The sequence below is a fragment of the Dreissena polymorpha genome, chromosome 10 (assembly GCF_020536995.1).
Source record: "Dreissena polymorpha isolate Duluth1 chromosome 10, UMN_Dpol_1.0, whole genome shotgun sequence".
In the NCBI taxonomy this organism is placed as follows: domain Eukaryota; kingdom Metazoa; phylum Mollusca; class Bivalvia; order Myida; family Dreissenidae; genus Dreissena; species Dreissena polymorpha.
Genome location: NC_068364.1, coordinates 12,266,639 through 12,282,205, shown reverse-complemented (window position 1 = coordinate 12,282,205; position 15,567 = coordinate 12,266,639). Strand labels below are relative to the sequence as shown.

Below are 15,567 nucleotides of genomic sequence, written 5' to 3'. Positions count from 1 at the left end.
GCGGATCTAGTTATTTCATTGTAACACCACCGTCAATGGATTTGTATGTTAAATTTTGGACTGTCTAATAATGAATTTTAATTTTTACAATTTTAAACAATATTTATGAAATAACTTGCATAACCTTTCTATATAGAACTTGCAATACAGTTGATATTGTTTTAATGGCTACGCAGTTGTTCATTACATGGACTCAAATTGATTCCTATCAGATTCCAATCACGCATATTGATCCTATATAGGCAAGTATTTTTATGAGAACGCTCATCTTAATTACAATTACCGTAAGTTCGTCATTTAACTTAGGAAAATATGCTGTTGTAACGTGTACGCGTGCAGTGCATTGTGTATTGCTGACAGAAGCGACGCCATGCATGGGAATCATGTATTAAATATTATATAGGGACGGATTTTGTTTTACTTATGATAAACATTTACGCAAGATTTAAAGATGGTTCTGTATTTGACTATATGAAAAAACTCGGTTAGCAGCTGGAGAGACCGGGGTGAGAGTCACCCGCAGAAGATTTTCTCGAAGACTTCTCCGAAGAATCGGCAAGCGGAATGGTAATGGTCCGTAGCTTAAAAGTGGACTCATTGCATCGTCTAAGAAGGGTCGGATAGGGGAACTTCTGTGGACGGTTCAGCTAATTCAGCGAGTACCGTCATCCCTCGAGCCGGGCGTCCTCTTCCGCTGACTTCACCGACTCCCAGAACTTTGAAGAATCGCCAAGCGGAAAGGTAATTGCCCGTAGGTGGATAGTGATTTTACTGCAACGCCGAAAGAGGGACGGGAGCAGGCAGCTGAGATGGGAGCTTAGAGGACGGACGAACCTGGAGCAGCAATGCAGACCAGGATTTTGAGGGGTGACCGTATGAAGATATTGCAAGTGTTCCGGGACGACGGTACTCTGTACGCTCAACGTGCTAGCGAAACCGTTCTGGGGCTAGGGTCGACGGCTGGTTGCGTCTAGAGCGGCCATAAAGGCGGTTAATCGTGCGGGGAGCGGAGAAAAGATCTTTTTATGTTGTCGGCACTCCCTTGGCGGATAAGCTTTGTCCTTTTATGAGCGGGGCAATCAGACATGAATTGTCGTTAAATTGTCTACTAGTGAACATTAAGGTCTCATTGGCCACAGTGCACAGGTCTTTTGGGATAAAAATTATTTCTTTGGCGAATGCCCGGAAAGCCGGGTTAAATTTGACATACTTTGGTTCAAAATTAAATATTTCTCTCTGAAAAGTAACGTCTGCACATAATTTAGTCTTCAAGATTCAGCGATGGCCTGTTAATAAACTCTGAATTACATACACCCTATGAAAGAGACTTACGTACCAAATTCGTTTTTCGACGGTACCTATCGGCGAGGCGATTGAGAGAAGTAGTGACCGCTGCAGGATAACACTTTTGAATATTTGCCGCAATAAATCTGTTTCAAGTATAGATGCATGAGTTTGTATGGACAGTTTCGGCTGGCGGCGGAAGCAGACGATCGTTGTATAAACAGTGTACATGAAGTTATATATAATATAATTTTCTTATGTTTTTAACGTCGTTCAAGCGGATGGACTAAAGATAAAATGAACGTCTAGTTACTTGTATAAAAAAGTTTATAAACGTTGGATTTTCTGTTTTGTATCGACCTGAGAAGTTATTATATTAAAACCGCTGATTACGTGGCTGAACTTTCCAAGAGTACGGTCACTTAAAAAAATTGTACAAATAGTACAGTGGTCAGACATGTGTTCACTGAGACATTAATTGTTTATAATCATTATAATATCTCTATGTACATCAATATCAAGTAAATGTTTTATTGATGTACAAGACAGTTATAACTATGTAGTAAATTCATATTTGTTAACTTTGATAAAGACCATTTGGGCGAAATAATAGAATAAAAGAGTATTTTTTACTATGAAAATGTATATCTTCATTCCTACTGGATATTAAACTGAGTAAATAACTAATTATTATATAATTAATAACGTTGCCACATGCCCCCAACCCACATTTCAAAGTACGTTTATTTGCTTTACCCCATCTCAATAAATCGATAATTAGTAAATATCTTGATAAGAAAGTCATATAGTCCTCGCCCAATCTATTAATAAAGCTCTACGTGAAAAGGGTATTTCCCAATATTATTTGGTTGCTAGTTATGTTCTATTTGTCTTGACATTTCGGTCGTAAATGTGCACGGTTTTATCAATGAATGTATAATATATGTGTGGTCAGTTGCCGTTAATTGAGCGCAATTATTTTGATATTTTCATGATGATCACTGAACGGGAAGTATGTTGTAGTTAGAAAAGGTAATAACCCTCGGATTTCCGACAATGACGACAGCTCCAATGACATAATGTTATAAATTATCCTGTGAGATTTACATATATTCCCAATATTATAAATCCGTGTTTTTTTAGGTGTATGACATAGATACAATTTAATATATAGCCTAGTTAGCAATTAATTTGTTATTTTTCAAACGGTACCGCTTTTAAAACCGAAATTAGGATTTCTATACTTGTATACGTCAATTTCGACAAACGCGATTATTTTTAAGTTTTAAAGCGCAAAAAAGAAGGATTTATACCTTGTAACCACCATATATTTTCTAATTGGCATATATAAAATATGTTTCTTATTTATACTTAAATTTACTATGCCAAATAAGGTGTGTGGCTTTAATTTATTCATTCATTTGTTTCTCCAGCGGCTCGCTTTCTAAAACAAAATATCAAAATCGCGTCAGATCATATTAATATTACATATATTATATTACAGTAATACATTGAATTATCAAATTCGTTTTACCCATACTTTTGTTACCTCTTTCCGTGTAATAAAATAAGTGATTTCATCTTATCGACTTCATTGTAACAGAGTGCCGACCCAGTGAGTTATTGAATTTCTCCAAAGGGCGGTCACTCTTAACAGTGTATATTGCGTGTACAACCGCCCTAAATTCCTCATGCAAACATGGTTGGTGGTTTGTTTACATTTCTTCAAGACTGGATAATTGTTTATTTAACTCATTTATTAAAGGTATTACTTTCAAAATGTGTTATCAGCAGTGATATTTTAGTAGTAGGTCATTCGTTAAAATGAGCATTGTGTGTTCCTTAAACACAAAAATGTACTTTTATGTGCCCTAAATTGGCCTAATTGGCCAATGTTGTACATTTATAATTTATATTCTTATGTTGGACGTGCTGTTGTAAGTGGGAGTGATATCAATGGTTATTGTTGAGTGATAAAATCATCAACTGAGCTTTTAACTGTAAGGAAAAAGAAAATAACATAATATGTAAAGTAATTACATGGTTAATAGAACCATTTTAAATGTCATATGATCTGTTTAGGCTGTTGCACTCAAATTAATCAATACTCATTTGTCCAAATCATCTTGAAATGCCAAAGATCTACTTTGAGACAATATTTATATAATTTGTTATTTGTACAATGACTACATGACAATTTGGAATGTGTTCTATTCATTTGAAGCGTTGTTTTGCTTAAATTATAACAGTGCATTTTAATTTTGTTATTTAATATGGTCTGTGTTGTTTTATTTAGGATTTATTGTGAAACACAGAGATATTTAGAAAGTAAATTTATTTAAGTATGTAAAATATTGTACATAAATGATTAGCAATTTAATAGTTATTTATTTTAGAAATCTTACTGATTTTGGTCTGTGTTACTTATTTGTTATGTATACAGTACAGGCAACGTGTACTTTGACAAAAACGCGTGTCCGCGGTGTTCAATTTTCCCGATGGGTGACATTTCGCGGGGGGCGGACACGCTACTGACCGCGGTGTTCGGCGAACACCTGAAATCGCCGCAATTGCACGCTATCATTATATGGAACACCGGTGATCACCGCAATGCCGCGCGGCCATTGATACATGTAATACCTGTCTGCGATGGTCATTCAAGAGTTTTAAATTTACATGTACATGTACAATGTACAAATGAACATAATAAACTTCATGTATGTGCAAATTTATGCGTACTTAAAAGTGATATTATGGGCAACTAACAGTATTTGCAATATACAATGTAGGTGTGTATCGTAACCGTTGTTTATTTTTTGTGTTTTCGCTCGATATACACTTGTATTTGTTAATGCAGCATCAACATAATTAAACAATATCCCGAAAAGAAAAATAATCCATTTGAATATCAACCGTACTTTCGTTTTGACAACTTACGACAGAAATGAATCGATGTACGATGCGAGTCTAAATGTACTGTAGTTTTCTAGCAGATTCTTTCATACGACACAATGACACAATTTTGTTTTACGGATCATTTCAGCTTAGAAGGATGGGTGAGTCATGTAACATATCGAAAATAATATATATTTTTTATAAACAACCGGTAACAAGATGAGTTGTAGATAATATCAGATACCACATTCATTATAACTTATTGTTTTCACCCGTTTCTTTTCAGCTCAATTCAACAGTAACAAAATGCCCATCACTTTAAATTCGGACAGCACGTAAAGTCGGGAAACGTAAATAAAGCGCTTAGATCATCAAGTCTATTAACTGGTATGGTGTTAAGCAATTCAATCGCCGTTTTTTAACAACACATATTGAGTTATAAAGAAAGTGAGTATTAAATAATCTATTTATTTGCGTCTGCCTGTACTGTCTGAAATAACGTACTGCATCAGTATGCTACGAAATTTAGAAATTGTCAACTGTCGATTGCAACGACTGCAATCGTAAACTGTTGGTTTTTTCTATTCATATTATACACATGTATTTTAACAGATTATATTTTGTGTCTTTCAGGTTTCTTCCATTTCAGCACTGGACTCGTTTGTTGAAATAACGTTCTTTAAGATCTTTGAAAGAAGTTCAAAATTAGTAAATATATCGCACAAATTAGCGCCCCGAGTCGATTGTGACGTACATATTTTCCTACAATAACCGAAGCATTCGTCTTTGCATTAGGATCGAAGTTAGTGTTCGTGTGTCGTATGAATAGATATCGTTGCAGGAATTCAAATAAACCGTTAAACAAAGTTTAGATTCACATCGTACATGTATGGTTTACATGCTAGCGAATTCGGCTGTACAGCTGTTTTAAAATTCAGAATTAAATATCTGGCTTATTTCGCATTTTTCGACACGTTCTTCTTAACTTTTATTTTAATTTATATTTAAATATATATATAATAAGTTTATTACACATTTTATATAAATTCATAAATATTTGACAACAACGTATATACCCGCTTTAAATGAAAGGGATCAATAATTTACGTTTATATTTAATTATTTTATTTTTAGCGAACACGATGAACACCGCGGTAGATATAATGGGTCCGCGGTGATTCGCGGTGTCCACCTTATTGAAAACGGCCCCCGCGAATATTTGATCTGAACACCCATCGCGGGGGTCGTTTGGTAAGCGAACACCGTAAAATGAACACCGCGACGAGTGGCGTTTGTCAAAGTACACGTTGCCTGTACTGTAATATATGCAATATTGATTGGGATCCATTGTATTACACATGTAGTAAATACATGTACGTATAATTGTACATAATTAATATTATATTTGTATACATGCATAGTTTGTTACACATATTAATTTGTAATCATGTACTTGTTACACAATGACATTTAATATCATAGAAAGATGCTTAAAGGATTTTTCAAAGCGTTTTAAACTTGTATTACTTTATCATAAAATATATTAAAATTAAGTCATATCTGCAACTTTTGTTCCAATATTATTTTTTATTAAGCACTGAGAAGGATTAACGTTCTGGTTAAAGATTTCTGGTATAAAGGGCACAGCCTGGGTACGCAAAATGGACCAGGAAAAAAAGCCAAATCAGTACAATGTAATTGTGTACTAAAAGTAATACATGTACTAAAAAATCTTTATTATTTCAAGGTTTTAATCAGTCAATGATTCAAATTATTCAAATGTAGGTTTACAAATAAAGCAGTGTTTTTTTCACCATTTTGGGTATGGGGCCTGACCCCTTAGTATTTAATTTGGGAAAATGTGTGGCGTTTTGACTTTAGCTCCCATTTGGAAAAAAATATATACTTTTTTCAATTGGGAAATTACCGGACCCAATTTTGAATGAAAGAAACACTGTAAAGTATTTCCAATAATCGTGACATTTCATATTTCTGAATAAAGATTGACTGTTGAAAAATATAATGTGTCTCTCAAAGGTTCATGCTCGGGTTATAGTCCTGAATGATCACCAAAGTACTTGAATATGTATGGTAATACCACGAGTCGCGTTCTGAGAAAACTGGGCATAATGCATGTGCGTAAAGTGTCATCCCAGGTTATAAGCCTGTGCAATCCGCCTAAACTTGATTTTCGGTAAGGAGGGACTTACTTAAAACTAAAAATACCACATAAGCAGAAAGTGTCGTCCCTGATTAGCCTGCACGGACTGCACAGGCTAATCTGGGACGACACTTTACGCACATGCATTATGCCCAGTTTTGTCAGACTCCCACATGTACTGTAAGTGAAACTAAAATCACAAATAAATCTTTTCATGATATAAATATTAATTATGACTTGCCGCAAGCAATCAATAGTGTAGTGTAAACAAGTATGTTTAATTGACTGACAAGTATTTCCATTTCTGTGAATTCAAATGAAATATGCCTCAAGCTATATACAGAGTTCAATCTTGACCATAATTGAGAGGTTTAAAGTGACATTATCATTGGATAGATATGGATAGATATGACAGTACAGTACACCATATCAATCAGAGTCTGGTATTAATTATACATTGGTTTTAATTTCAATGTTTAGTAATTTTGCTTCCAAATATATGATAAATATCACTTCAATTCTACCTGTATGACTTAAAAAAAAGAAATTCACAATCATTTATGTACATTTAAATCTTTATATATCATTTCAATTCTACCTATATGACTTAAGAAAGAAATTTACAATCATTTATCAGGGAATAATCTACATGTGCGTCCCATGGACCATTTAAATAGAGTGTGTTATGATATTTTCTAGAGTCCCTAGATGAAAACCTGCTTTAACTTTTTGTAACTTAGTCATAAATAATACAGAAAAAATGCCTCCGAAATAAGGTGTTGAAGCTAAATCCAAAACAAACAACTCAAAACTTTAAAAATGGTAGGCCAACGGCTCGCAATTCGGACGTTAACAATAATATTATCAAGCTCGCAATTCGGATGTTAACAATAATATTATCATCGATTTGAATCAAGTTGAAATGTTGTAACAGGTTACATTCATGTAACAGATAATTTTATAGCCTATGTGAAGGCAAACAAGATAGTGATGACCCTGAATTTGCTTTTTTGGTTTCAACATGTTTTTGAGATTATTAAAAGTTTAATGCAAAATATAGTTATTGAGCTAGTGTGATTTAGACTCATTTTCTTCACTACTTGGTATCTTTCAAAAATTTGGGACCCATTCTTTTTCAAGGTGGACTCATTAATTTTGGCCTGGGACTTTTTGGTCTAAAATCTTTGAGTTCAGGGACCCATAGATAGTAAATTTTAGATTATTCCCTGATTTATGTACATTTAAATCTCTTATACCTGGGGTTTTCCTTCTTTTTTACATAGCGTATAGTACATGTAGCCTTATTACTGCACTGAACATGTACCATAAGTAGATGCATGTAAATTTGTATTAAGTGTAATATAACCTATATGACGGACAATTGTCTCGAGCAAAATATTGTGGATAAGACACTGAAAACAACATTTTTTTTACTGGTTCCATGTCTCACTAAATATATAATGGCAAATGCATGAAAGTTCCAAATCAATTATTAGGTTTAGCTTCTGTAATCTTTTAATTAAAACTGACAAAAACTTCCATTTGTTTTATTAATGCCATTTAGTGAAGCCTGGATTAAATCAGTGCTCCAGCTAGGATTTGAAAAGTGCAGGAAGAGCTATTTTGTCAAAAGGGCACTTTCAAGGCGCAGTATTTTGTCAAAAGGGCACTTCGAACGCGCGGGTGTATCTGGAATGCTCCCTGTCGCATATTAGTTTATGTGTTATTAATATTTGTTAGAATATATTATTTCCATTATTATTAAACCAAATGTCTACAATGAGGAATAAATTAATTACATTGTAATAAGAGATTTGTAAAATATCATATGTCAAAAAAAAAAGAAACAAATTTAAATTAAAGTGCAGGGCGGGTCTTCGGAAGGGCAGAGGCGCCCTTTCAGTTAGACCTAGCTGGAGCACTTATAAATACTTCCACATACTTCTAGTGCACTTTTGTGGTATTGAAAATCTATCATTTTAACTGATAATGTGATATTAGGTTTTAAAGATATAATTATACAATGAAATATGGTCTATCTATAAAATATCATGAACTATAAAGTAAGCAATGTGTGTACAAAATATTGTCAAACAAACGAGGTGTTAAAGAGATTGTAAATATGTTCATACAGAACAAAAAATAGCTCAGCCGTTACTGCCTGTAATGGCTGAAATATGATAACATTGAAGACACAATTTATCTTTCAACATAATCAATTAAAAATATATAGGTTTAAACTAAATAAATCATCCCTTGCCTATAAATAGGCTACAAAACACTTTACTGGCACAGCTCATCAGTTTTATTGGCAAAAAACACAAATATTATGTATCTGCCAAAAAAGCTGTAGATGTTGAAATGATAATGATAGCTAAATGATGTTGAAATCATAATATTAGCTTAATTAAAATTATTTAGTTCTTTCTTACTGATCTTTTCCTCATTTGATGACCTTTAGGTTTTTTTTCATTCAAATTAGTGTCCGGTAGGGGGTCCCTTTCCCAATGGAAAAACGTATATAAATGTATATGTACTTACTTTAGTGTATGCATAAAAGCCCATTGCATACTTGAATTATTTTCCAATTTGTGCAATATTTTAGTACTGTAGGCATTTACTTAATTTATTATGATCATGCATTTTGAAAAGGATTGTTTTAAGTAAATAAAATACAACTATTTTATTGTATTCATCATTTCTTTTTTTGAGTGTATTCTTCATTAATTCACTATGTTCATAAATGTTTTTTTTTTGTTTATGTTTTATTTCTATAATTGCAATATTTTGTTTCATTCTATTCAGAAATGTTAATGCCCAGACACAAATTAATCTGTGTTGCTTCTTTCAAGTTCTTTACATGTACTTCATTATTTCTGTCTAAAAACTGAAAAGTAGCTACTGTAAAACTAGAAATGGCGCGGCAGAGGCCGACGCGTATCCCCACGCCGCATGTTTGACCCAAGGGCGCCCCAGGGTTGATCATGGGGCCATGCATAGTTGAGATTGACTGTATTGTCATAAGAGAAGTTCAGTATCAATTAGAAGTGAATGGGTGTAAAAATAAAGAAGTTATAGTAAAAGGCAATTTTGGGAGGGTGTGGCCTATGTGGGCGGGGTGCCCCAGGGTTGGTAATGGGGCCATGCATAGTTGAGATTGACCGTATTGTCATAAGAGAGGTTCAGTATCAATTTGAAGTGAATCAGTGTATTAATGAAGAAATTATAGTAAATGGAAATTTTTGGTGGGTGTGGCCTATGTGGGCGGGGCGCCCCAGGGTTGGGAATGGGGCCATGCATGGTTGAGATTGACGGTATTGTCATAGGTGAGGTCCAGTATCAATTTGAAGTGAATCGGTGTAGAAATAAAGAAGTAAATGTAAAATAACCTAAAAAAATGAGTGATAATTTCTGACGCGGCCCCACCCCAACCCCTATAACTTTTGACCCAGGGGTCAGATCAAAATTCCAAATAGTGCAGGGTCGCACATATGCTCATAGCTACCATGTGTGTAAATTTCAAGGTTCTAGTGCTTTTAGTGTAGGAGGAGATAGTGGCCAGGACGGACGGACAGACGGACGGACAGACAGACGGACGGACGGACGGCGGAGATCACCACAATATCCCCACCTTTTTTTCAAAAAGCGTGGGGATAAAAAGTCACTTTAATTTTGTATCTTAATTACAAGTACAAAGAGCATATTTGTGCTTCAGCGCTCCCTTAATGGTCTAAAGTCACCTTTATCTGCTGCTGCGGATGCAAAAACCACTTAGCCATTGATTTATCTATCGCCACTAAATATCTTTATTTCTTGCATGGAACCGCAGATTACTACCAGGCACGCATGGCCCTTGATTTCTCTTATAAGCTGCAGTGCATGGGAAAACAATTTCATGACAAAATCGATAGTTGACAAAGGTGCAGAAATGAAAATGGGATAGGTTCATTTGAAGATTTGATGTTTTTCTTGATGAAATATTAATTAGAGATGGCTGTTGGCTGTTTCAAGTGCAGTATTGATTGGTATGGACTTTGAGCCACTGGAGCCGTGGTGTTTTGATGGCATGCAATATGCATGTTGCGTCACCACTGGGAATTTTCAGCGAGCAAGTAACGGTGTCATGTTAACCATTACTACTATAATTTGTTGCTTGTGAGTTTTCCAGAGAATCGATTCATATCACTTTTAAAGGGACCTTTTCACAGATTTTGGCATGTATTGAAGTTTGTCATTAAATGCTTTATATTGATAAATGTAAACATTGGATCTTAAAAGCTCCCAGCGCCCTCACACTACTTTGGGGGAAGTGGTCCACAGCCCTTAGGAGGGGGAATTTTCGCGGCGTTTCCCTTTTTGGGGGATTTTTTTCACTTACTCTCTCATTATTACATTTGTACATGTTTGCACTAAATTCATTGCATTTTTCATAATTTAGTATGTTTGAAAAGATTAAATTAAAATAGAATTGAGATATAATAATCATGAGATGAGACACATCTTCCTATTAAACAAAAAAACAAAAAAAAAAAAAAAAAATTTTTTTTGGGGGGGGGGGGGGAATTTTCCCCCTCAAAAGGGGAATAAAGTATACTTTTCAGATTTGATAGATTGAGGGCCCTGGCTCTAGTAATAAAAGAATAAAATTTGAGAAAGAAAAACACTTAACGCTCAACAGTTACTGGGCTCGAACCACTGACCCCTGAAGTAAGAGTCTAACGCTTAGACCAACAACGAAAATTTGCGAATCTGAAACAATTTTTTTCAATTTTGTCAATTTAGTAAAACATGAAAAAGTCCCTTTAAGAGCCCTTGAGATGGTGTGGTAGCTTTTTTTGCCACTTGTTGATGGATGGGGTTCTTTGTCCTCCGCTCTCTAATTCAAGTAGTTTTCATCCGATCTTCACCAAACTTGGTCAGAAGTTGTATCTAGATGATGTCTAGGCCAAGTTCGAACATGGGCCTTGCTGGGTCAAAAACTAGGTAACGGGGTCACTTCGTACGTTTTACACATTGAGCATGGTGTCCGCTCTCTATTTCAAGTAGTTTAAATCCGATCTTCACCACACTGGGTCAAAAGTTGTAACTAGATCATGTGAAGGTCAAGTTCAAACATGGGCAATGCTGGGTCAAAAACTAGGTCACGGGGTCACTTAGTGTGTTTTAAACCTCACCATGTTGTCCGCTCTCTAATTCAAGTAGTTTTTATCCAATCTTCACCAAAATTGGTCAGAAGTTGTATCTTGATAATGTCTAGAGCAAGTTTGAATATGGGTAATGCCGGGTCAAAAACAAGGTCACGGGGTCACTTAGGGCGTTTTAAACATCACAATGTTGTCCGCTCTCAAATTCAAGTAGTTTTCATCCAATCCTCACCAAACTTGATCACATGTTTAATCTAAATGATCTCTAGGACAAGTTTGAACATGGGCCATTCCGGGCCTAAAACTAGGTCATGGGGTCACTTAGTGCGTTTTTTAACATTCAGAATGTGTCCGCTCTCTAATTCAAGTAGTTTACGTCCGATCTTCACCAAACATGGTCAGAAGTTTTATGGAGATGATCTTAAGGCCAAGTTAGAACATGGGCCTTTCTGGGTCAAAAACTAGGTCATGGGGTTACTTAGTGCGTTTTAAAAATTGATCATGGTGTCCGCTGTTTTTTGTGAAGACGACATGCAAAATATTATGTGTCAATGCGGCATGTGGGGGTATTCGTCACGTCTGTGACAAAGCTCTAGTTTTTTTTACATTTAAAACATATCTCTTCATAGCCAAAACCCAGGTTAAGCGGAAAATTTCATCCATAATTAGCCTCTGAGGATTGCACAGGCTAATCTGAGACTACCCTTTTCACACATGCATTAAGTCCTTTTTTCTCAAAGCACAGCTCATTTGTTATTGCACATTCTCATAAGAAAGTACTCACAAATAAACAAGAAGCTATAAATCAAAGTGCTTTAAATATATTTTCCATGACAGCTTACTAGTATTTACAATTTTGAATCTTTTTTGCAAGTTTTTTACTTATAAATTTGTCTATGAATGGAATTCATTTATTTTTGAAACTGAAAACAATTTTTATGTTCCAAAATTACTTAGGACCATTGTTTTCAATTTGTTAATGAATAATAAGTTTTGAAAATGAATTGTTCGTTGATCTTTCCTTTGAACTGGTGTTTACCCAAATCTCTTTGTTTCTTTACCATGGCAACCTGTGACATTGATTTCACAGACGATATTGTAATGTATTAAGTTATCAGAATAAAAGAAAACGTAAAATGATACCTGTAAATTAACACCGAGGAAAAGAAAGAGCCACAAGAACTGAAGTAGTCACCAAACAAAAGAAAGGAAAACATTAACTCAATTGATAAGTGGACTAAACCAAATGGGGTTACATAGTATAGACCATGGTTACATACAACTAAACTGAATGATGTCTTTGTCATTAGCACGCAATTTAATTAGTATCAAGTTGCCAGCGTGGGATGATCTCACAGCGAAATGTGATATGTTGAAGGCTACCAGAGAGTGCCCATGCTTAAATTTTGATTTGTCACCATGCTTTGGCAATTGATATTATTTCTGTTTATAGCTTAGTGACTTATTTCAGCACTTGAGTTGAATTCATGCATTCTGATGTCATGAGGATTTTTAAGTGTTATTATTCAATTGTCAGGTAATTATACTGAGTTGTTTTCATGTATTGGTGATTTATCAGTATAAGATATGTTTTTGAACCATTTAGGACGATTTGACATCATTTAAAATCATTATGATGAAACATTAAAAGAAAACATAGTCATGATCCAGTTTGTCTTATTTTGGAAAATTGATATTTAAATACATGTAACACAATTGCACTTCAGAAAACGTTTATGTTGAAGAATATTTATAGAACCCCACATGTTTGTAACCTTATCAAATTATTAAAATACAAATTTCAAGGTCATAACTCATAGATAATGTCATTGTTCATACTTGTACATTTTGTATACAAAATGAAAGGAAGTTCATGTTGAATAATTTCTTTAATATTAAAATGGTTTGAATCTTGAAATTACCAACACGTTTGTGATGAAGAATGATTTCACAGAATAACACTCAACATTTTGAAGGCAGACATGAACATTTTGTGAAGTTGATTACAACTTAATTTGCAAAATTATTTTATAGAAAAAGAGCTTTTTAAAACTTGAGTTTCACAATACAACATGTGTACAGTTGACTTACTTCAAACATATAAAGATATAGGCTTACAACATTTTCCTGGGAAAAGTTACGAAAAATCAGTGTCTCATGGAGATATTTTCGATGCTATTTCCCTGAACCTTTTCAGCTACATTAGTGTTATACCAATAGCAAAAATGGCATTTGTCAATTACAATTCCTGGTTGGCAATAAAACATAAGATTTTCATGAAATTTGCGATTAAAAAAAATGGACCCTCTGCATGCACTTCAAATGCACTCTCTAAATTCCTGTTTTCATGCCCTATAAATCACCAGAAATATCAAGGGATCATGACAACCGCCTTGTTTAGGTCAATAATCCACATGGCTGAAAATTTGAGCTGTTACCCACCAACAGTTACATTGGAAATTTTGTAAAATACCTTTTTGTTACTGTTAATTATAATTTATTTTGTTTTTCTTTTTACAGCACCAATAACACAGCGTCCGTTCACCAACAATGACCTTGAAAACATCATTACGCTTTATGTAGCCAATTGTATAAATCTGGATAACTCTTTATCCAGGGGATAACTTTCGTTCATCTTCACTTTTAGGATATCTTTTTTGGGTAGCCATTGAAAGAAAAAAAGGTATCAAAACAGGTGCGCGTTTTGGTTAATTTTTGGATTAAATGTAGCCATTAAAGTATTTGACTTTGGTTATCTTTAACCAAATGAGGAATCTTTTGGATTGGCTAAAGTTATCAATATTTATAAAATTGGCTTCTGCAATTGTTTTTAAATATAATTTAGTTTCTGTCAGTTATATTTTGTTTCCCTTTTTCACAGCATCAATAACCCAGCGTCTGTTCACCAACAATGACCTTGGAACGCAACCTGGCTCTGCCAGCTGAGGTCGTCTCTCGCAGAATGGCGACGTCTCGCCCGGCATCGGCGGTCGTGGACATCCCCAAGAAGGACGAGCCCATGTACAGCAGACATAGTCCCAGTAACGTACATATCCTGATGACCAGTAGCTCAGATCTCGAGTTCTCAAACAGGTGAGGCCAACACAGGGATTTTTTTTTGGAGGGGGGTCATATTTGGGGCCAAAATTCGGTCCCATTCTCAATCCGAAAAGGTATATGTTTCCTTTTATTACAGCCTTGCACTGTGGAAACAGTGTTTGATTCATATGCTAAAAGTGTTGTTTCAGATTAGCCTGTGCAGTCTGCACAGGCTAATCTTATACTACAGTTTCCGCCTAAACTGGAGTTTGCTTAAAGGAAATTCAGTAAGTAGTATAATATTCTAAATATAGAAATAAATATACTAGACATTCCTAATTTTGGAAATAAATTGATCCAATTTAGAAGGATGGGAGAGTCCACTAGGCATAAATGGGTTAAACAGCATTTTCCCAGAGTGAGGCCACTGATGTTGATGTTGAGCAGGTCTTTATTTAAACCCAAAAGATAAGAGTCAAAAATAGCCCGTATGCTGGCATCCCTGACAGTTGGTCAGATTTCATGATTCTTTAGTTCTTGTTTTTATTATTTGAACCGTTATATTTAAAGTATACACAGGAGTTACAAATTATGTTTAGATACCAGTGAATCCATCTCTATCCCTCTGTATTCCATTTGCAAGTAGTGTCTAGTACTAAACCTATGGTTAATTCACATCAGTAATCTGGCAATCAGTAAGTCAATAGGTGTCTTCCAGTCGTTTTCTTTTGGATGTTGAGATACATGTAAAATAGCTGGGTTTCTACTCCAACTTGGGACATGGTTTATATACATGTATGGGTCTGTTATTCCAGATGTCTGTAGAAATTTTCCTTTCCTAAGATCTTGATGCTTGACAAACGTTTTTTATCCCCACGCTTTTTGAAAAGCGTGGGGAAATTGTAGTTATCTCCGCCGTCTGTCCGTCCGTCCGTCCGGGCCACTATCTCCTCCTGTACTATAAGCACTAGAACCTTGAAACTTACACACATGGTAGCTATGAGCATATGTGCGACCCTGCACTTTTTGGAATTTTGATCTGAC

At 34.9% G+C, this 15,567-nt stretch overlaps 1 protein-coding gene across 3 annotated transcripts in view; it reads left to right on the top strand.

The window, feature by feature from the left end:
* Positions 1–2,661: 2,661 nt before the first annotated feature.
* LOC127847174 (mitogen-activated protein kinase kinase kinase 13-like) overlaps positions 2,662–15,567 on the top strand; it is a 40,713-nt gene continuing 27,807 nt past the window's right edge. For 2 of the 3 annotated variants that reach the window (XM_052378890.1, XM_052378889.1), the window contains exons 1-2: positions 2,662–3,049; positions 14,366–14,577. In XM_052378890.1, coding sequence (XP_052234850.1) covers positions 14,396–14,577 — 182 coding nt within the window. In that variant the 5' untranslated portion in view covers positions 2,662–3,049; positions 14,366–14,395. The remainder of the gene's footprint in view (positions 3,050–14,365; positions 14,578–15,567) is intronic. The other variant, XM_052378891.1, reaches the window with a different exon arrangement.